This window comes from Coturnix japonica, chromosome 5, assembly GCF_001577835.2.
Source record: "Coturnix japonica isolate 7356 chromosome 5, Coturnix japonica 2.1, whole genome shotgun sequence".
Taxonomy (NCBI): Eukaryota; Metazoa; Chordata; class Aves; order Galliformes; family Phasianidae; genus Coturnix; species Coturnix japonica.
In genome coordinates this window covers 43802914-43825524 of record NC_029520.1, presented here as the reverse complement: position 1 = coordinate 43825524, position 22611 = coordinate 43802914, and the positions used below count along the sequence as shown (strand labels likewise).

The 22611-nt window shown below is 46.0% G+C and overlaps 2 protein-coding genes across 3 annotated transcripts; both read right to left on the bottom strand.

Annotated features, from left to right (window-relative positions):
- Nucleotides 1-1154: 1154 nt before the first annotated feature.
- On the bottom strand, nt 1155-9406 carry LOC107315363 (extracellular tyrosine-protein kinase PKDCC-like). Its single transcript, XM_015865680.2, has 7 exons — nt 7306-9406; nt 7104-7226; nt 4902-5173; nt 3890-3969; nt 3686-3790; nt 3059-3235; nt 1155-2015 (listed from the first exon to the last, which is right to left on the bottom strand). The coding sequence occupies exons 1-7, from the start codon at nt 7984-7986 to the stop codon at nt 1912-1914; spliced, it is 1542 nt and encodes a 513-aa protein (XP_015721166.1). The 5' UTR covers nt 7987-9406; the 3' UTR covers nt 1155-1911.
- Nucleotides 9407-9513: 107 nt separating this feature from the next.
- Nucleotides 9514-22208, bottom strand: LOC107315364 (cholesterol 24-hydroxylase). 2 transcript variants are annotated; one of them, XM_015865681.2, is made up of 15 exons: nt 21997-22208; nt 19762-19839; nt 19427-19508; nt 18853-18926; nt 18112-18198; nt 17315-17453; nt 16616-16726; nt 15751-15907; nt 15347-15409; nt 14538-14610; nt 14066-14150; nt 12198-12308; nt 11860-11948; nt 10986-11052; nt 9514-10542 (listed from the first exon to the last, which is right to left on the bottom strand). In XM_015865681.2, exons 1-15 carry the CDS (start codon nt 22122-22124, stop codon nt 10387-10389), a joined length of 1500 nt encoding a protein of 499 aa, XP_015721167.1. In that variant the 5' UTR covers nt 22125-22208; the 3' UTR covers nt 9514-10386. The 2 variants fall into 2 exon arrangements, with proteins under 2 accessions (XP_015721167.1, XP_015721169.1); XM_015865683.2 differs by lacking the exon at nt 21997-22208 and adding an exon at nt 21642-21790.
- Between the last annotated feature and the right edge of the window lie 403 nt (nt 22209-22611).

Sequence of the window (22611 nt, the reverse complement as noted above, 5' to 3'; positions counted from 1 at the left end):
TGGAGCAATTGGAATTCTGTGGAGCTCAAGCTCTCTTTTTATTAGTAGCTGCTTATTATTAAGCACTGTGCTCAGAACACGAGAGAGGATAAAATTATGCCCATCTCTAGACTCTGACATTTGCAGGTGTTATGTTGGGATCAGCATTTATGCAAAGCACCCTATAACACCCTGCACCACCTGCTGCCAGGCTGTCTTGACTCTGATTTGCAGGAAATCATATAACCAAAACCCCATAGAAAATCATGCAACAAGGAGTATGAGATGACTAAAATACTCAGTGTTCCCAGGACCAGCACTTTTTACTAAGAGAAATATTGAGGCCAGAAGGACCTTCTCAACACAACCTGGAATCACTGCAACTTAGGAATGTTCACATCCTGTTTCTTCCTCTTGGATGTGACCCCACGTTGGCACTTACCCTCACTTTGGGCAACACACTTCTGATTTGTATCTCCTAATGTTGCGAGAAATAGAATAAACTCTCATTAAATCTCGATAATGCGAAGCACCATGAAGGAAATGATTGAAGCTGTACTTGGTGAGGTGAAAGCAAAACAACAGAGGACCCCCGGCTGGACCACCCCTCCAACTTCCCCAGGGTCCATCATGCCAATTTAAAAGCCTGCAGCAATAGGACAATCACCGTAAGAGCTTTCTTGTCATGCTAATAGAAATTCTGGTTAATTGTTATCACTACCAGAGTCCCTGAGCCTCAATGCAAACAGCAGGGGTTACACAGCATGAGAAAGGCCCCGTTGCTGCAAGTACTAATGAGCTGAATAGTTAACACCTGCCTCAGGAAAAATCCAAGACCAGCTCACAACAAACACAGCACAACCCAGGCAAGAGCTTGGTGCAGGCGGTGAGGAATTCAACTCTGCATCACAGGGATGCTGCAGCACAGCTCTCCTGTACCAGACTACGAACCTTGCCCTGTAACAGGGGGAGCTCAGCAGTGAGTTGGGCTTTTTCTTAGCGTGCTGGAAAAGGGCAGTGCCTGCAGACAGCCCAGGGAGGAGCATGTGCAGGTGTGTGCTCACAGGTTGTCCTCAGGAATGGGTAGCGATGCTGGGAGAGATGAAGGTGGGAAACGCTTGCATTTGGTTGCATTAAAACGTAGCCAATTACAAAAGAAAAAACTATTCACAGCATGCTTAGAATAAACATAGTCATTCTTTACCATACAGAGTAACACTTTGTACATAAATAATTTGAACGTCTCGCTCTTTCACAGAAAGTAACAGAAAAACCTTCAAGGTTGATACGTGGGATCTGGCATTGCAAATCACACCTGGTCAAACCCAAATCCTGCATCCAAGCACCCTGACACTGGGTTCCAGAGCTGAACTCCACACTGCCTCCCTTCTCTGACACAAAGGAGCTGAGCCATGACCCTTCTCAGAAGGCCATTCACAGCTTCAGCTCTGGATATGGACCCCAACCTGAAGCCCTTCCATCTGCAGTGGTGTGAAAACCTTGTTGGCAGCTGCAGGAGGAGCCGCTACATTCTCCAGCGTGTGTTATCTCTAAGTTATTTGGAGTCTGCTGAGCAAACTGGGCTTACTCCAGCCAGGTCCCTGCAGCTATTGCTATTTTTTGGCTGAAAAGCTGACTACTGAAGCAGCAAGGCCAGGTATTGCAGAGCCTGGCCACATTTGACTAAAACTGAGATTGCTTATGCGGAACAGCAGTGTGGGAACAGCTAAACAAGCTAGTGGGGCTGCGGGGAAGGAGCGTTCTGCAACAAGAAATTGGAGCTTTGATCAAGGAGACAGCAGCATTTGACTCAATCTGAGCTGGCAGGGAGATCACAACCCAAGTAAAAAAGGAATGACATTCCTTCCAGGAGATGAACTTCTCCCCAGTGATTTGTTCCTCCCAGGATTGTTTTATATGATCTCATTGTCTTTAAAGTCTTCTCCCTAAGGAAGCTGATCGTTTAATATAGACTACAGCAGTAGTATCCGGTATTAAATCAGTTGGGCTGCTCTGAAATGAGGCGAGTGGGCGTCCTGGAAAGAAATACAGACACAAGTTTAACAGAAGAGATTGGTTCACCTCGACCCACTCTATTTATCCCAAAAGGCACAGAAACATAGCTGTCACACCACCCCACTGTAAATGGGTTTCATACTCACAGAGCCTGGAAGTGGCCATGAGAGACTGACATTGCACCAGCACAGTGCTTTTACTTTGGTATCAGCCATATACTGATTGCACACAGATCCATGGAAAAGCAGCATTTTTGGCTTTGCTGTGAGCCAGTGAGACATGATTCTTCAGCTCTGACACTGAAAACACCCATTTATCTCATTTAACGTCTTACTTTAAGCTTAATAATTTAGCCCAGGATTGAAGTGTCAGCTAAATGAGGTAATTTATAATAATTCCGAAAACATGCTAGCTATAAAAGGCTGTAATCAGAGCTAATTACAGGGATACTTTTGAAATCCACTGGTTTGGGGCTTTAGTTTTGATAAAGGGGATAACAACTTGTAAGCAATGAGCCTTTTAATTACAACAATAGTAACCACCTACTTTTGCACAACTTCTTTCATCTCAGAAAAACCAGCAGCTTTCTGCAAACTACATATACCGCAATAACTACTTAGTGTAACACCAAAATGAAGCCACCTCTGTATGAAGTAAGTAACTGTTAGACAATAAACCTGTGCAGAAAGAGTATAGAGGGAAGAGCCTAGAGAAGGAAGATAGAATTTCTCATCTTCTCACTAACAGGCTGCCCACAGAAGCTGTGTGTGCCCCATCCCTGGCCAGGTTGGATGGGGCTCTGGGCAGCCTGGTACGGTGGGCAGCAAACAGACCATGGCAGGGAGCTGAAGCTGAATGGGCTTTAAAGTCCCTTTCATCCCAAGCCATTCTATGATTAAACACTCTAGGCATCCTCATTTTCCCATCACAGAAGACTTCTGATCTAAATAAGATAGGCAGCATTTATACACACCCAACGTTACACAGCACCATAGAGGAGGACAGAGACCAAGGCAACATGGTACCACATGGCAAGATGACAGCAAACCCATCCCCAGCTCACCTGTCCATGTTCTCTGCTGGGTGATGATGAAACTCTGACACTGTGGCTGGGAGCTACAAATGGCAGCGGCCTCCTCGGGGCTGTGGACAGACAGCAGGCAGCCCAGGTGGCTGTAGGAAGGCCAGCACTTGTAGGCCTCTGCTTCTTCTGTTCGGAAGCCCCTCAGGAAGATGTAGTCTGGGAACACAAAGATGGCACATGGGGAAACACCAGATGCACCTTCAGAGACTACCTGTAAAATGAACTTAGTATTTTGCACTTGGGAGAAACTCTAAAAGGAAACGGGATAGTGATAGATTGACCCAACAAGCCCAAGCAAACCGTGTTAAGGCTATTGTTGAGTTGATTAAGTGTCTCTCCCCACCTTCATGCATGACTAGGATGGTGACTGTTTTGACACACTGCAGCAGGGTCAGTTGCTATACCAAAGGGTAGTTGGCATGAGAAAATGTCATGGTTTCCTGTTAAAGTTGCTTGCTCTTCAGTGCACATGACTGGATATCTTTGTTCGGAACTGCAAATTTCACACACACTAAGAGATTTCCATTCTGAAGCCACCTTCACTCCTCCAAAATTTAGGTGGCTGAGTGACTCCCTATGTCAGGTAACGCACTCGAATTCCCGTACCTTTTAAAAGAATAGGTCTTTTCTGCAGATAGAGCCCAGACTTGTACAGATGTAAAACCTTTTCAAAAGCTCTGAGGGTTTCATTTATTCCATATCGTAAGTTACCTGCATTGAAAGAAAAGATCATAAAGACAAGTAATTCCATGACGTGCCATCTAGAGTCTTCTAATAAAGAAAGCTGAGTTTACAAATATGAGACGATACCTGTTGCATTCAAAATATCACTCAAAAAGGGCTGCAGAGCTGGTGGTGCAGAGTGTGGCAGAAGATAGGTGAAAAAATACCTGCAAAAATCCCATAGACTGATTAGAACACAGCAGCTTAACTCCCCCTGTGATTGTCTACCTTTCCTGTGACTTGATTATCCATAAGCAACCACTGAGTCAGCACTGGTCTCTTAGGTATGTCTGAACACTTCATTGGCATCTCCCAGACTGTTCTCATGAGCTGGTCTGAATCACAGAACATCCTGAGTTGGAAGGGACCCATGAGGGTCACTGAGTCCAGCTCCATCTGGAAGCTCAGTCCTTACAGCGTGCTTCATGCACACACACTGCTTGAAGTCTGGTTTGTAAAGGCTCCAGCAATTGGGTTTTCCCTCATTCCCCAGGTTGACTTTCACGTAATGGATTTCCCATTACAATATAACAAATAATAAAAATAATAATAAACATCTCTAAAAAAGAAGGCTCATGCAAGACCTTTCCCATGCCCTGAAGGGACTGGGTATTCTTATTAACCCTGGAAAACCAAGTGAGAGTGACTCAGTGGCCTGCAGCAGTCTCAGCCCACTACCCATGGTGATCCTACAGCTTCCCACCATTTCATAGAGACCCAGAGCCCAAGGTAGAGGCGAATCAGCCTGTTCCCAGCAGCAGTGGGCCAGAGCTGGTGCACTTGGGCAGATAACTGAGCTGCCTTTAGCAAACATAGCCCTCAGGCTCCCAGAGCCTCAGCTTTCAGGAGGACTTGTTTGGCAAACCAGTTCACAGGTGCAGCCTTTGGGGCAAGTTCCTGGAGGGCATTGGAAATCAGCAGCAGCAGCAAAATGGGGCCTGTTTCCTCACCAGGCAACAGCACAACCATTTTCCTGCCTTGTAAGGAAAATCAATTTGCTTCAACGCCATCCTTAGCTACCACCTAACAAAGCTGAGGGAGAAGCACATGTGGAAGAACAGCACATGGCATTACGTGAGCCCACACCACCTGCACATACCGATATGCATTGAAGAGATTCCTCTTCTCGTTTATTCCTTCGCACTTCCCAGCTGAAGAGCACTGCAGAGGAAAGCTTTTTGTGGGGAAGTCAAGTGTGCAGTCATTATCCTCCTCACATGACAGCTCCTCAGTGCTGGCATCATCCATGTCTGTCACTTTGAGGTTCCCATCCACCATAACAAACTGCCTCGGCTGGAAGTCCAAGAGGACTATTGAACCCAGGGGGGAGTGTGCCAAGTAAAACAGCAGCTCCACAAGGCCCAAGCAAATCTGAGAAAGGGAAGATGAATATGCATGGGAAAAACAGATGAAAAACAGCTATTAAGTTGCAAGTAGAACAAAGGGGAGGGCAACCAATGAAATTAAAGGCAAAAAGGCACACAGTACTTAAAAGGTAATTATATGCATGCTAAACAAAATTTATTATCAACATTACCATGGGATTTGACTGCAGTAAGTAGTTTAGCAGCATTTTTTGCCACTTTGAACTGGAAGAGAGAGCTGTGAGGAAAACAATAGCAGCCCTCACGTTCCATGAGCTGTATTGATTCTCTAGCTGAAATCAGAAGGGTTTTTCCTCACTCTGGCACAGAATTAATGAGTACCCCTCCCTTCCCCCATGCTGCTCCATACAGACCGAGGCCCCATGGTCATTAATACCAGATTCAGGCATTGCTGCATCACTCAGCAGCATGAATTTGGGCACGCAATCACGCTTCTGAAGAAGCAGCCAAATCATGCAATGTATCTATTGCCAGCTCTTTGCTTTTATGGCAACTTTCTGGCCGCAGGGGAAGCTCAGACAATACCTGATCAAGCGTAATGCTTGCTGAATAACGTTCGGACAAACCAGAACTAGAAGTGTTATAAAACCAAAGCAGCCCTCAGGTTGAGCACTGCAGCATTTCTCCCTCTGTGCCAGGAGCCCAGCACCAGGAGCTGTGTCACCACCACGCATGCGTGGGCACACTGAGCTCCCCTCTCGCCTCAGGTAGCAATCTAGGCTTGGAACGTTCACAGCACCTCTGGGATCTGATGGAGCTCGTTAGAGGGGAAATCCCATCATTTTAGACGCTCTCATTAGGAAACAGGACCAGACAGTAAGAGTCAGCTCACCAAATCTTAATGCCACTCCTTTCAGTAGCTAAAAGCACCCTGCTTTACATTACTTTATAGAGTACTTTTCAGAGCTGGAGGTATTTGATCTTTCCTCCCTTGGGTATTTAGCAGTGGAAGTGTTTGTGCAGCTGGTACGGACATGGGGGTTTTGTGCAGTCAATGACCATTTTGGAAGCTATCAGGATAGAGGGGAACAGACTCTTTAAGCAGGGTCTGTTGTGATAGAACAAGGGAGAATGGTTTCAAACTAAAAGACTGGATATAAGGAAGAAGTTTTTTATAAGGGTGGTGAGGCACTGGCACATGTTGCCCAGAGAGGTGGTGGATGCTTTGTCCCTGGAGACATTCAAACCCAACTCATCGTCTCACATCAGCAGTTACAGACGCCACAGTCCCCACTACATGGTAAGGCTCCTTCCCAGCACCACATGCCACAGGCAAACAGGGTTTTGCTCGCAGAGCTTTGCCATTTTTCTCTTGCCCCAAATGTTTCTTACTGCCATCAAGGTGTGCACTCTTCTACCTGATGCTTCCTTTCCTCCCATGAAGAAAACAAGCAGCAGTGAACCCCCAGCAGAGACCTTAAGGCACTCTGTAAAGCAATCAGAACCCAACCGAGCTCCTGGAGAGCTTCTGCATCGCGCTTGGAACTGATGCAGAGTTCATGGACAGGGATGCATTCCTGCAGCGTAAAGAAAGGTGCTCAGCAGTACTCTTGCCCCGGCAGTACCTGAAGGCTCCGCTCAGAACACAGAGGGCTCGCAAAGAGTCACTGTCTTGCTATAAAACCCCTCTGTAGAGTGGGACAACACAGAGGGAGAGCCAGAAATACAGAATAGGACGCTGGTACTACTCAGCGCCTCAGCCCGAGATGCTTTACAGGAGGGACCCAGCAAACTCCGGGCTGGGGCTGCTCTCACGCCCTTTCGAAGGGGTGAAACAGGATGAGCGGAGTTCCGTCGGCAGGAGCGCACAGCGGCAGTTTGACAGCCCCGCCCGCCCAGCGGCCATCGGGCACTTCTCACATTCACTTCGAGCTCTGAAATCCCCCCGCCGCCCCCGCCGCGTTCTGTTTCCTTACTTTGAATCTCTCTTCCCAGGGCGTCTGCAGAAGCTGGATCATCTCCAGTGGGGCTCCCAGCTCCAGCACGGCCGTAACCCCGGCTTCGGGCTCCCCGCCGCTGTCATAACACTGCCCGTGCAGCTGCAGAGAGAAGCGGCCGTCAGCGGCCCCATCCCGTCCCGTCTCACCCCGCAGCCGGCAGCCCCGACCCACCCCGTACCTGTACGATGCCGGGATGCCGCAGGAGCCGGAGCAGCGTCACCTCCTTCAGCAGTTTGTACGCGGCCAGCCGTCGGCAGCCGTCGGGCGCCCCGTACCGCTGCTCGCACTGCCGCACCTCCCTGCCCGCTCCGTGCACCGACTTCAGCGCTACGGCCCCTCCACCCTCCAGCGCCGCCCGCACCACCACCTTGGTGAATCCGGAGCCCAGCACCGTCGCGGTGCCCGCCGCCCTCCGCACGTCCCCGCAGCTCAGCCCTCCCTCCTCCGCCTTCCCGCCCGCCTCCAGCCGCCGCAGGTCGCGCCGCCGCTGCCGCAGCTCCTCCAGCAAACCCGGCGGCAGCGCCGAGCCCGCCCGTAGTGCCGGCAGCAGCAGCAGCGCCAGCGCCGACAGCGCCAGCAAAGCCGCGCTCAGCACCGCGGCCCGCAGCCGCCCGGCTGCCTGCATGGTGGGAGCGGGGCAGCGCCGTGCCGAGCTCCGCCGAGCCGGGAGATGAACGGAGCCGAGGGGCGGAGCGGGCAGGGAGAGGCCGGGAGGGGCGGGCGGGCGGCGCCCAGGGCGGCTCCGGCACCTGCGGGTGTCGCGGAGCGGAGTCGCCTCCCAGAAGGGAAGAGGTGAGATGGTACGGGATACTACGGAATGAGGTGTGATGCAATGCGATGGAATGAGAAGGGACGCCATAGAATGGCACGGGATGATTTCCTCTCAATGGAGAAACACGCAAGAGTGGATATGAGCAGCAGCAGCACAGTGGGATGGAGACCAAACCCTAAATGTTCAGGCAATGTACAGCTGAGAGCAGGGGGTGGGGCAGAGCCCACAGCATCCCATGATGAGCCATGTAAAATGAGCCAGAAACTCTGGCCCAATTCTGTGCACGGATCAGTTACAGCCCGATCCCAACGCAACTCCTTTGCTTTTTAACCTTAATAGCTCTTTAATTACTGTCCTTATTTTCAAATCAAGTGTGCTTCTGTGTCACATTAATGAATATTCATTGTCACCGGAGAGTGCTTACATGCATTTGTACCTGTGTTTCCAAGGGAATAGATGCCAGCTGAATGCAGTGTTATTTAATTTCAGCGTGTCCTCAGCATCATAACAATATCAAGGCCCATTAGAGAAGACTCACAGACACAGAATAGTATAATTGTTTGCTTCTCTGTCTGCATTCATTCCCCCAGGGGCTGTTCCCTCCTGGCACTGATGCTGGCTGTGGGTGAAGAACTGTCTGTGGTCCTCCAGACCAGCAAGGATAAGAAAGTCTCTCCATCTCCATATAAAGGGAATTGCTTCCCCCTACAAAACAGAGCTCCTCTGGGTGCCTGTCCCCTGCTCGGTTCCCTCCCATCCCAAGAGACTGGGCAGTGGCTTTTTCCCTGCTTCTCCTTTTACTTGCTTGCCAAAGTGATCTAAAAGGGGTAGGATCAAGCTCCTGGGTTAGCATAAAAAGCTGGGGAGAAATCCTAAGGGAAACTCCTCACACACATGAAAGCTCTGGGCAACAATCCAGAAGGGGTAGGCAGAGCTTACAGCTCTGATCAAAGAAACCTGCAGCTGCCATCCGTCAGAACACGGGGAAGCTTCAGGCACTGCAATTTGGGAATGTACCTTGCTATGGGTGCCCTCACCCGGGTTCCTGGCTGGGATCCTAGCAGACACCTGTGTATGTAGGAGAGGGAGCAAAGAGAAACTGTCCTCTGTGGTGTGCATGAAGCTGCAGCCCCGCGTCTCTCCTGAACCTCAGGACTGAGTAGCACTGCTGCTGCTCAATGCATCGCCAATGAGAGCTTGCCATCTGCTGGAAGGCAATCATACTTACAGGCAATAGCCCTGCAGACGCTGCTGGCTGGGGGGACAGGAGAGTTTGTGCAGCCATCCCTGGGCACCTGGATGGCACTGGGGTTTGCTGCAGGGCATCAGTGTGGCACCACCCCCTTATCTGCCCCAGTCCTTGAATTACAGAAGGGAATGTGTTGCTTACTGCCCCTAACACATTCCAACTCATTCATAGGGCAGAGGCAGCTGAATCCCATGCCAGGTGGTCTGTGCTCCTCTTCACAGCTCCCTCAGGGCCCCCAGCACTGCCAAGATCCATCCCTCCCTTGAATATCTCCAAACCCAGCCCTTTGCACACCTAACCTCACTGGCACTGCATATCATGCACCCTAAAACTTGCTCCAAGCACACACATCCCAAGGCAAGTCCTCGGGTTTCCACATCAGGTTTTATTAATGCATAAGAGAATATGAGCAGATTTCCACCAAAGGGATTGCAGAGCTGGTCTACTGGCAGCCTAAAGCCCTAGCATCACAAGTGCTGTTACCTCTGAGTATATTAGTATACAGCACAGCAGCGCTGATGTTGCCAAAAGCAGCACCGGTCTTAATGGCCTGTTATCCCTCTGCTGGTCTGAACGAGGTGATGCACAACACAAGCAAACCAGAGCAATCTCTAAGAAGTCACTCTCCTGGTGTGGAACCCAACACAGAAACTTGACAGTGTACACTCTGAGTTCTCTCTCTCAAAAAGGTGTTAACACCAACCGTGCTAAGGGTCTTGAGTGCACTTCATGGCAGATTTTATGCCTAAACTCACATTAGGCATCCACGTATTTCTGGATTTTCACAGTATCATTTTTCCTATAGCGGAGCCAGGCTGATAGCCAGCCCAGAACAAGCAGTTTTGGGGCAGCTGCAGGATATTACAGAATCACAGAATCACAGAATGACCCGGGTTGGAAGGGACCTCAAGGATCATGTAGTTCCAACCCCCCTGCCTAGCTCAAGGTGCCTTTGGCTCAAGGTGCTCATGCATTTCTTCAAGGCAAAGTCAGTTTAAGCAGCATTTGACTTTAGGCACTCACTTCTAGCCCTGCTGTAGGTCAAAGATTTCCAAACATCTCTAACACAAATCTCCTGAGGTTTTCTTCAGTAAATGATGAGGAAGTTAGGATTTTTTCTGTCTAGCAATCATCTAAAGGTGCCTGAAAAATCTAACCTCTGATTAGTGGGAAAAATCTTCAACACCTGATGGAACTCAACCACTCCCATTTCACGCTACCCTTCCTGATGGCTACACCTAAAAACCTTTAGGAGAGCTCCTTGGCTTTAACTTACACATTACTCCATCTAGTGGCCTAAGGGTTCCAGTATCCAAGAGTTTAAAACTCTGTCCTGGTACAAGCTGGAATTCAAACCTCTGCAGCAATTTTGCCATCACCACTTTAGCCTCCATCTGTTAAGAAGAAAAGCAAACTCGTTATCATTGACAGCAAATACAGATTCGACAGCAGCTGCTGAAATTTAGCGTGCTATATCTTACTGCTTTGTCAATACAGATTTATTTATTAATGCAGTTTGGCTGTGGGAATGGGAAGGAAGAACACAGCTTCCCAGATATGAAGACAAATGACAGACACAAAGATCTGTCCTTGTGTTTATGTACGAACTCTGTTTGGTGATTCAACCATATTAATGTCATGATTTTGAGCACCAATGCTTAGATAAATTCATAGCACATTTCTGATTGCAAGGTACATAAGTCCCCTGTCACGGGCATGCTGGGCACCTTCCCTTTGAAGGGCAGAGGGTTAGTGCACTATCAGTAGGGTCAAAGTACCGGTATACTATAAGCTGGCCCAGGGCTCACTAACAGAGCCTCACTACAGGTGTGCTCACCTGTGCAAACACCTGCCCAATACAGGAGCGGGGTCCCAGTGAGAATGGAAAATAGGAGTAATATGGCCTACAAAGAAGAACAATCAAAACTGTCATTCTGAAAAAAAAAACCAAACTTCAATGCTACAGCAAGGTAATGGTTGAGTGCCATCCCGCCCAGCTGAACTGTCTAGACAATCTCCAAATCTAAATGTTTTGGTTCAGAGCCAGCAGAGCTCTGAACAGTGCTCTAAATACTGCTCTACTGGCTCAGCTCAGAGTATTGCTGCATACAAACTTTATTTCTAAGCTGTATTTCAAGCACACCTTAAAAGCTCTCCAGCCTATCACGAGGATACAACGATTCATCCAACTGCTGCTCCTGCATGCACGTCTGAACCACATAAGCCAGGGGTGTTTGGCCCAGGAGATCAGAATAGCTCTCATCTGAAATAAAGCTCCTGGCCCACAAAGTAGTTAGATGTAAGGGCTTCAGCACAAACTGTCCTGATATTTCCATCACACTACCAACCACTTCGAGCTCCCTGGGTAAAGGTTGTCATGCATTAAATCCTTGTTTTGCATTACAGCAAATAATCAGCCTGGCTTTGTCCCAATCTAGTTTTGACCTCATAAATATTAAATAACATAAATATTAAATATTAACGTTAACATAATATTAAATAATATTTGCACTGGTCTTCTTTACAAAGTTCTGTGTGGTCTAATGAACTTCTAAATAAAAGTTGTACATTGCTGTTCTCCATTTGCATTTGGATAAAGCTTCAGTGTTAATTGCCAGGGAATGGGAAAAGTTTTCTTTGCTTTCTTCCTCTTGAAGTATTAGGTATTAAATATTATATATTTAATAATCTGGAAGTAAAAAGAAACTCACTTAGGTGCATCTTTGCTAAATCGGTCTGGATTGAAAGAGAGTGGATCCTTGAAGTATCGTTCCATCCGCCCCATGATATATGTGCTGAACTGCCAAGAAAGTAGATCTCCATTAGTCAGCAGAAGCTCACTGAAAATGACTCTTTCCTGTCACAGCTGCAAAAGCACAACTATATTGCACCCCCCCAAGGCAAAACCAACCCAATTCATATCTGATTTCCAGATAAAATTTCACTGAATGGTCAATAGGAGTGGTCATGGAGTACTGTGGGCTCTGATACTGTTACATGTGGATCTAAGCTAAGAGCTGCTGATGGGGAATGCTACTGCAAGACTTACAATTAGTGTTGTGTTCGCAGGAATCCTGACACCTTCAATGACAGTCTCCTTCCCTGTCCAACGTACTGTCCCTGGCACAGGTGGGTACAGTCGCATTGATTCCTTCAGAACCTGTGTCAGCAAAAAGCACAAGAGGTCTGTTAGTTAATACAGTGCAGAAATGAAATTAATTACTCCTATAGACTTTCATTCTGGTTCTTTCTTATCACTAATATAGAAATTACAGAAAGAAACAAGTGGCAAGCACTATACATTCAGCAAATCTAACACCTAAACTTGGGAAAACAAGCAGGTGAAATATTACTGAGAAGGAAATTCAAAGGGAGTATCTGAGAGCGAATGAAGTTCATGCACCCGAGGAGCTGTGCTCAGAGCTGCGACCACCAGTGTAGGTGGCTGCTGCCATCTCCTTCCCACTCTCAGTGCCATATTCCTGCCCCCGCTTTTATGTTTTCTCTGGTGCTCAGGGAGCTGTGCCAGGTCACAGCACCAAAGCGACAAAAACAACCTGGCAAAAAAAATGAATAGGTAACAGTGAGAAGAAAAAGTGAAACGCGACCATTTCTTTTGATGGCATTGAGCTGTAAGAATGGCTTATTTCATGAATGTGAAGCCTAATTAACAGCGCACATTAGCATCGCATTGCAAATGCAATTAACAGTGGGTATGGAAGAATGAATTAATGAAAAAGAAGCATGGACAAAAGGATTCGAAATTGCTTGAATGACAAGAGAGGAGTCCCATGGTCTCTGATCCTCCACAGGCAGACTAGCTCTCTGACTAATGGTGACTGTGACTTTGCTTGTACAGATCCAAGCTTGTTCTGCTAAATAAACTGTCTGCCTTGAGAGGCCTTCATGTAATCTGTCTTAACACTGAAAGGCTTAGACACCTAGTCCTAATTGGAGTGATGTAATTGTGATGACGTTTGGACAAGCCTGGAGAAACCTGCTGATTTCTGTAAGCGCACAGTGATGTCTTTTCTTTACAAGAAATGCACTTTTGAATTCATCTACCACCAAAGCTCAGCAATTTGAGGGACGGGAAATGGCAAACATGAGTCTCGAAAGGGCAGTTTAAGAGAAAAGCAATGATAGTAGATTACTAAAATTACAGGGAAATGGAAGCAAGGGGAGTAGCTGTCAGGACTGTCTATTCAGCCTCTCCCTAAGGTTACTGGTATCTCTTATCTTGTAAAAAAATAAAAGATACTTAACACAAATGCTGGCAAGTAGCCAAGCCCTGGCTTTACAGTTCATTACCAACTTTATACACACAAGATTTTTTTTAGGACCAAACATCTGTTTGGTTTCTTTTTCCCCCCTCAGTGACCGAAGAAGGTTTAACAACTGAAAAATAAAGAACTGAAATTGCAAAAAACTAGCCAATATTTTTGGAAGTCTTCAAACCTCACTTGGTTAATGCACTATGGTGAGATCATAGTTGGAAATGCTTTAATAGCAATCAAACAAAAATAGAACTGAGATTTTGGGAACTGCGTGGGACTTACGCAAAGGTTGGGCTCTACATTGCAAGCCCTTCTTAAAATATGACTACAGTTTCAGCTTAAACATGCAGGGATTAAGCAACTCCACTCCAGCTCCCTGCTTAGTAATAATGCAAGTGAGAAGAAAAGGAATCCTCAGGTTTCAAAATGAAATCCAAGAAGCATCCTCCCCATCAAGGCTGAGCTGCCGCAGACAGCTCTCTACCTGCTTGCTTACTCTCCGAGGACAAATGCCATCAGCTTCTCATTTTTGTGTTGCTCCTAAAATCTTAAAGTATGGGGCTCCTCTCGGTAGTCACATGACATGGCAGGAGTGCTACCAAACAGCTCTGACTGGTATCTTACCTCACTTCTACAGTACCTGTGATAAATACTTCAGTTTGCCAAGATCCTCATACTCAATGTTTCTCTTAGCACCAAGGACTTCATCCACTTCAGCTTGAACTCTGCAGAGAAATTAAAAAATGTCAGTTGCAGACACAAAGTACAAAAAGTACTTTTTTACTTTCCAGATATTGAGTTGGACTTTGACTTTCATCCTTGGGCAGAATTCCTACTGATTCCCAGCCAGCCTGCTTGAACCTGTGCCTTATAACAGGATGCAGTAGTGCGCATACAGTACAATGGAACCAGGCAGCACGCTGGACCAGCTCTGAAAAAAATCACTTAGGTGGAATTGAAATAATTCATCCCTCAGCTTGCTTTCCAATGTCAGATATACTTATCTATGAATTTCTCTCTTTTGGAAAGGAGGCTAGAATTTATATTAAGTTTTTAATATTCCATATAATTAGGTTCACCACGAAACCAACAATGAATGAGAGTACACATACCTTTCCATTATTTCAGGATGCTGAGACAGTGCCATTACTGTAAATGACAACTGATTGGCAGTGGTTTCATGACCTAGAAACATAAAGAATCAGTTCAAAGGTATGAAATAATAAGATGATAGTAAGAAGGTCTAGCTGTGTTATTGTCAACAAGACACTTTAAAAATCATGCCCCAAACAATGAATTTTAAGTATTTAAGAAATCAAATGAAACACTAAAAGGGATGTGATAAAGACCTTCCAAGAATTACAACACAGCACAACTGTTAAAAACTCCAGCTATCTTGATCAATTCACGGCTGTAGTTTTTGTATTCATGATTGACCAGTTATAAACTGCCTATCAGCAAGATCACTGCTAACACTCAAAAGAGGCCTCCATGATTCAGTCACTGTCCTATTACTGAACACATAACCCTACTGAGAAGCAAATATGAATGCAATGTATTCATTAAGATGCTTTCAGTGGGATTTATCAGGAGATGAGAAGGAAGGGCCAAAACTATGCAAAGAAGCCTTGCACCCCAGTAGGCCAAACTGTTCCCTGCAACAACAGCCTGGCTTTATTCACTATGCTGGTATAACAGAACAAGGATAAAACATCATTTGACTGTGAGAAAACTAAGTGCTCTTTTCAGACTTTGCTCAGCTGTTCTTACATCAGTATAATGATGCTGTTTTCCAAACAAGTGACTCCTGGTCACAACAGCATCACAAAGACTGAGCAAAACCAATAACAGTTGTGTAGGCAGCACAAGAATGATTATTGCTTTCCACACAACATATCCAAATATTAAAGCAGCTACTAACCCGCAACAAAGAAAGTGATAAAGTTGTCCAGAATGTTTTCATCATCTCTAGTTTCCTCCAGAGCTGTCAAGACAGAAAAATGAATGAGATTAGGAAATGTCTTTGTGCTCCTGCTGAAAGAGTCAGGACACCCTGCCCTACTTTGAACATGTTTTCCTGAGATGGATTAGGAAGGAGACAGCAACTCAGCAGTGACCTGTGATCATTATTTGATCTAATGTCAAGGAACGTTATTTTCTAAACAGGTCATATTATGATTCTTCAGTGTTAAAAAAACGCATATGGTCCTGAAGACAGTAAAGGAAGACTGAGTCACAAAGTTCACATCCCCAAACTAAGACTTCCCAATCATCAAGAAAAGCAAGACAAAGACAAACTGACTTCAACAGCAATGAGCTTCCTACCATCTCCTTTCAGTATCTGTGTAAGAATATCCATTGGCATTTCCTTCTCACTCTGGATGGCTTCCCTCCTCTTCTCAATGCACTCCTTGCCCACACGCCGCAGCAGCCGCACGCTCTCCCGAACCTCCTTTATCATTTTCTGCTTTCCTGGCATGTACTGAATACAGAATTTATTTAGTCTTTTTATTCCTCTTGCTGGTAAAAACATTGACAGTGTTATTTTTTAAATGAGCACCTCACTGACTTTTTTCACCTAAACATCTGCTCTCTGTAGAACAAAGTGAACTTTCCTAAAGTGAAGTGTCTGGACTAAAATGAGAACTACTTCAGTCTGTGCATGCTGACATCCTGCCTTGTCAGGGCTAATGTTTTCAGCATTGTGAGCAAAATTCCTCAATTTTCTGAGGAAAGAGACTGCAGCATAAAATATAGAATCCACCCTTTGGATCCAAAAGGGAAACCGGGACCTCTAAAAATCCAATTGACAGATTTCTTGAGAAACTATGGAGCTTAACTGTTTCAGAATTCACCCATAATATCTTAGCACATGAACTCTGGCCCTAAATACTTTTTTTATAGTAAGGAAATTCAAATTTCTTCCACCTTGCATGAAGGCTGCAGTGCTTCCTGGGCAAACAGCAAGGAATTCCCAACTTTTGCAGTGATGGGCTTGAAAGTGTAAAAACATATAAGAAAAAACACTGGGGTGAGGGGGGGGGAGTGGGTAGAAGACAGAATGATAGAAGTGAAGCGAACTACTGATGATGTTTATCCTGTAAGATAAAGACCACAAACGACTCCAGCCTCATACAGAAGCAGTTTCCAGCCGGACATGCAGACAGAGGATGGATGCAAGAAGCCAGACCTTCACAAAAGGGATGCGCATCTCAGTCATTCCCTTCATGATCATGGTCACAGCATGTGGGAATGGCGTCCGGTCATCACTTAGTGCATTCAACTCCAAACCAAAGGCCACCTGAGGGGAGGGAAAGGAAAAAGCAGCCAATTGCTGAATCCTCCCAGCTCAGCAGAGCTGGCATGATAAAGCAGGACTGCCTCGCACTGCTGTCTTTTCCCAACAAAATGCCTCAGGACAGGTTTTGCCCTGCAGGAGTCTGTGAGGGAAGGCTGATATCTAGATTAGGCTTTCTCCTTTTTTAAGGGGAATTCATATTTGTTATTACTCCCACTTATTCCTTAACTGTTTCGCATAAAGATGGGAAAAGCCATGGCAAGGTAGATTTCATGCTGACATACAGTAATACAATCTGCACCCATGAACAAACAGCAGTGTGCCCTTCTAGTCTGGAGGGATGGGAGTCACAAGGTTTAAGGGCTTCTGCAAAAAGCCTCCTGTGCAGCATGCTGCTGGCCTCTCTTACACAACATAGATCCTTTCCTAAATTTCCTTTCCTATATCTCAGCCTGAATGGGTGTGTCACAATTACTGCCTCACTTCTTGGGGTGTTCCTGGGTAAAGGTACCCTGGCTCCAGCTCCTGATCCCATTATTTTCCTTCCCTCCTGCTAATGGCAGAGGAAACAAGAAAGCAGACAGCTGGTACCTTTGCAATGACATCCAAAGTCACCCGGCTCATCATCGTCAGCATGCTAAATTCTGTCTTTCCATCTGCCTTTTCCTCTAGCTTCTCCATCAGCTCCTCTGCCTTCTCATTAAAAGTTTCCATCACACCAATCAGGTAGCTGAACAATTAAAAGAAATGAGTGATGGGGGCTCCGGGGGGGACATCTTTGCTCAGGCAGAATTATCATTTTTCACAGGAAATTATAAAGATATATATATATAATGTTGTTTTAACCTTAGATTTATAATAAATTTGCCTTAGTGCTTTAAAAATCAGAACTGACAAAATGTGCTCTTGCAGCCGCCCAGCTCTATCCTACCATGTAAATAACAGCTGTCACAGCAAAGAGCTTTGGCCTGAGCATGTTGAGGCAGATGGACAAACCTCCAGATCCTAAATGCAATGCATTTATTTTGTACAGGCAAGCAAACCAGACCGCAGCAATCTCTCTCTCCTACGGGGAATCACTCAGACAAGTGAACGGTTAGGACTGCCCACTTCAAATATCTGAGGTTTCAAATGGGACAAAGCAGCCATTGCAGCATTCCCACATACATGACCCTGGGAACTCCCTGCCATCACTGAGCTTATGTGGGCATCACTCCCACAGGGAAGGTCTGGGAACACTGCACAGTGTCATATACTCAATATAAAATAAGATTTTGACATTAAGTGGGTTTTCTCTTTCTACATACCAAAAATTCATCAACAACAGTGACAATCATGAACGTACAGTAGGGACAAGGCACAGATGATCCCAGAGATTTTTGCCTTACGTTCTGCTGAAAGCTGGATCCATCACCTTCCGCTGCTTGTGCCAATGCTCATAGTTGCGATCAGTTACCAAGCCGTTCCCCAGAAACCTAGCATCCAGGAAAACAAGGGAAGGAGCACTTTTCAGTACTTTTCAACTGCCCAAACCGGTCAGGTCACATCAAAAACTCTTCCACATCTACGTTCTTGTATTTTTCCCATAAGCAGGAAGTATTTTGCTGCTTTGAGTGCATCACTGTGGGATACAACTGAATTATACCTATGTTTTGCATGGTACATGTGGACTGCTGAGTCCAACAGGATGCTGATTCATTGAGCAGGTTCTGAAAAACAACTGTAATGCAAATAATTAATGTAATTGAATTATTCTATTTTCAGGAGCATCAAGATAACAGCAAAACATCCCATCCTCTTCCATTTTGCTTAGGAACAGGAAACTCAAGTGCATTCAAATGAAAGTTTGTCGTTCAAGTGAAAAGTTTGATGACGGTCTTGAGAAAACTCTTCTGAGACTGACTGAACAAATATAAGATCAAGGCAAACAACATCCATCACAACCTCTTGCCTGATCGGGAAGATGTTTGGTTTGCCATATAGACTTTCAGTGTAATTTAATAAGCATCTGGAATGACGTTAATCATTTATATTAACAGTCTAACTCAAAACAAGAGTCATGCCTGCGTCTTCATCAGTCTTTCACTTATTTTGAGATAGAGTTGCTTCAGGTGGTTATTTTTGCCTACCTCACACCAAACAGGTTGAAGATCTGGCCGTACACCATTCGGTCCTTTGGGTACTCAGGTGACATCAAAAACTCCTGCAATAAAATTTCAGGTTGTTGAGTACCGAGCACTATTCAATTCCCAGACAAAACGTAAAAAGCCAATCACACATTCACACACTCAGTCTGAAGACTATATGAATTATTTGGTGTGCCCTGATTCCTCAGATTCCATGTTGATAACTTGCTTTGCATGCCTGTAGCACTTTTTGCCTGGTGACCTGAAAGCTATCTCTGCAATTATTACAAAGATTCAGCCCCCCTGTGCCTGTTCTTTTGAGATATTAGGCTCTCGTGGATAGTCTGCTTTTCAGAAATTGAGGACACTTGCTATATCTGAAGTTTAAAGAAAAGTGACAGAGTAAATCAACTGATCAAGCAAGAAAATAAGAAGTTCAGGCCACTTCTCCTTCATACGCTGGCAGAGTTGTGCTCCCAGAAGGCACAAGTTAGCTGGACCATGCTGTTCCAAATTAGACACCATGCTTTTTAGAGGAAGGGGCTGATTCCCACTGTTCTCTTTTATTCTGCAGTACCTTCACTCCTTCAGGACTCAAAATCAGCACTGAGACTCTGTGAAAGGCATTAACCCGTATAATAGGTCCATATTTCTTTGACCTACAAAAAAGGAAAAGGAAATGGTACAAAACACCAACACAGTTCAGCTTCAAAGGACCAAAGCAGCATGTACAGGGCACTAGTGCAGACTTGAATGAATAAAGCCACTAAGAGAAATATCAGTGTTCTCTATCCAGTCGTGCTACCCATGCTCTCAATGATGACTAGTATGTAACTCAACGTCCCCGTGTCTTATTTTCCCAATTTAATACAGGATTACTCAAGTCTAACCTACTGATGTGCGCCAACTTACCACTGCAGAAAGAGATCATGTAGCAACTCATGTTTCTTCATCATTCTCCAAAAGATTGGCAGATGTCCAAATAAAAAGCTGCAGAAAATGAAGTTAAGAGTGTCATGAGGATGCCAAAAGGGTTTTGTACAGATTGCAGCGCTCAGCACGGATACTTAGGGAAGGATGACTGTGGAAGGATGTGAGGTGAGATTCAAGACGCAGTCATTTTGCTGCAATCTAATGATTTAAAGAATGATTTGGAATGATGCTTGCTCTGGGTAGATGCTCTATTTTTAATAGAAACAACAGTAAAATGCTTTTCAAACATGCTCAAGATTCTTTGCTAAGGAAAGCACGAGGAGCAAAACCAACTCCATTTCAGCGTCCCTTTATATCCCCACATGCCCTTGTGCCAATTACTTGGCATACAGACTTGTTGCTCAGTGGATGCAGTATGCATTGCTTGTATTCTTTCTCCTTGTAAGGAAAGGCAGAAATAACACATAAACATGCCAGTATCCAGCCAGCACCTAGGTAAGCTGGGAACTCTGGTGCACAGCCAGGGGGACTATGCAGAGACAGAATAAAGTCCTGCCCAGCTGCACACCCACAGCAGGTTTTTCTGGGGTGTTTTCTTTTCTGAGCAAGACTATGAAATGTTTATGAAAAACTTAGCATGCACTGATTGATATAGAAACTGAAAGAAGGGAATAAAAGGGTTAATTCTTCAACTACAATAATTGTATTCAAAAGTCAGAGACCAATTTCTTCCTTCAAACCTGAGCAGGAAATTCCCACTGGTTTTGCACACATCTGAAGGAAGATTTGGCCAAGCTCCTCTTCAAATCGAGCAAGCTGTGCTTAAGATCTGTTTTCCATTTGAGATACAGCCAGCTGTGCTATCATCCTCTTCAGTACAAACAAGCTATAGGGGAAAAACAGGCTCTTGTTTTATTTCTGTTGGAACCAGCAGACACTTAAAATAACAAGCGCTCTACAAGGCTACATAACATCTACAGAAACCTTCAATCCTTCTCTTGCTTGACTCCTCCACTCTATCTGGTCTATAAAAATGTGTAAGATGACAAAGTGTTTTGCTCACCAAAGGTCTGGGAAGAGCTCTACCTGCAGCATCATGGTAAAGATGTTTTGCCTCATAGCTAACTGGCAGTTCTCTTGTGGCAACTTGTGTCTATTGCACACTGAAGATGAGTTTGGCCCCATCTTCTCACAACCACCTTGCTCCCAGTTAGGTTACATCACTACCATGTTTTGCTTTTCTTTATGACGTACTTTTCAGAGCTAAAGTTACTTGATCTATCTTCCCTTGGGTATTTAGCAGTGGATGTGTTTGTGCAGCTGGTACTGACATGGGGGTTTTGCACAGTCAGTGACCATTCATAGTTTTGGAAAGCTATCAGGACAGAAGGGGACAGATTCTCTAAGCAGGGTGTGTTGTGATAGGACAAGGGAGAATGGTTTCAAACTAAGCGACTGGAGATTTAGACTGGAGATAAGGAAGAAGGTTTTTATACAGGTGGTGAGGCACTGGCAGAGGTTGCCTAGAGAGGTGGTGGATGCTTTGTCCCTGAAGCTGTTCAGGGACAGGCTGGATGGGGCTCTGAGCATCCAATGTATCTGCAGGTATCCCTGCTCACTGCACAGGTACTGCACCAATGACTTTTAAGGGTCCCTTCCAACTCAAACTAATCTGTGATTCTATGATTACTGGAAGCTCAAGAGATAGTCAAGCTCCTGTATGGAGACATCTGTGCTAGCAACCTTCCTGAGGAGGGTCCTCTCCTCTATCACCACAACTGAGCCTCAAATCCCAAAGAAGGCAAAGAGTCACAGCCACAGAGTTACTCAACTGCCATTATCTTATGATGTGAACTCACTTCCCAAGATGAGGACAAGCAGATTCAGATCTGACAGGCTCCCTCCTAACTCTCATCTTAATTTCTGACCGTGATTACAGAAGTAGATTTTCTCCTGAAACTACGGAGATAAGCAACCAGACCCGGTTTCTCCATAGGGTGAGTGCCGGTGCAGGGCTTCTTGCTGACATCGGGCGATGAGCCATTCCCACACACCACTGCCGGCTGCTACAGCCTGTCTGCTCAGCGTCCTTAGAAAAAGCACAACTCGAAACTGCAGATCGTGACGCCCGTCCTTGAGGTGTCATCAAGGCGCCGGCCCTCAGCAGGTTGCCGGCTTGCAGACATAGCGACAAGGGGAAATGGCGGCCCTTACCTCTCGCGCGGGGCGCTGGGGATGTGGTCATAGGCGGCATGGACGAGCCGCACGTAGCAGCAGTACAGCCCCGCCGCCAGCAGCAGCAGCAGCACTAACAGCAGCAGCAGCCCGGCCCACACCGCCATGCTCGGTGCTCGGTTGTAGCCGGGGGTGGTGCCGGCACGGCGTGGCCCTGGGCTGGGCGGAGGCTGCTGGCTGTTAACTGCTTCCAGGCGGGGCGGCGTGAGGAGAGAGTGCAGCCTCAAGTGTGGGGGCCTGTCAGGGGCATGAAGGCTTTTCTGGTTTCAGGCAACAACCTGAAATGATTAAATGATTCCCCCCCTGTGCTTTGGTTTCCACACTAATACATGGCATCATGAACATTGGGGTCCCCTCCTGTTCTCTGTGCATGCTGTCCTCCCCTATGAGGACAGGCTGAGGGAGTTGGGCTTGTTCAGCCTAGAGAAGAGAAGGTTGCGGGGTGACCTCATTGCAGCCTTTCAATACCTGAAGGGAACTTACTCCCAGGAGGGGAGTAAACTCTTCGAAAGGGCTGACAATAGCAGGACACGGGGAAATGGTTTTAAGTTAAAAGAGGGAAGATTTAGGTTGGATGTTAGGGGGAAGTTCTTT

Excerpts from the sequence above, each read along its gene's own strand:
- LOC107315363 (XM_015865680.2), bottom strand. The coding sequence starts at position 7,986 with ATGGCGTCCCTTCTCATTCCATCGCATTGCATCACACCTCATTCCGTA. Across the intron at positions 3,970-4,901 it reads AATCTCTTCAATGCATATCG|GTATTTTTTCACCTATCTTC; the intron begins GTATGTGCAGGT and ends GGATTTTTGCAG. Across the intron at positions 3,236-3,685 it reads AAGACCTATTCTTTTAAAAG|ACTACATCTTCCTGAGGGGC; the intron begins GTACGGGAATTC and ends TTGTGTTCCCAG.
- LOC107315364 (XM_015865681.2), bottom strand. The coding sequence starts at position 22,124 with ATGGCGGTGTGGGCCGGGCTGCTGCTGCTGTTAGTGCTGCTGCTGCTG. Across the intron at positions 19,509-19,761 it reads CATGATCTCTTTCTGCAGTG|GTCAAAGAAATATGGACCTA; the intron begins GTAAGTTGGCGC and ends CCTTTTTTGTAG. Across the intron at positions 11,949-12,197 it reads CTGCGAACACAACACTAATT|TTCAGCACATATATCATGGG; the intron begins GTAAGTCTTGCA and ends CTTTCTTGGCAG.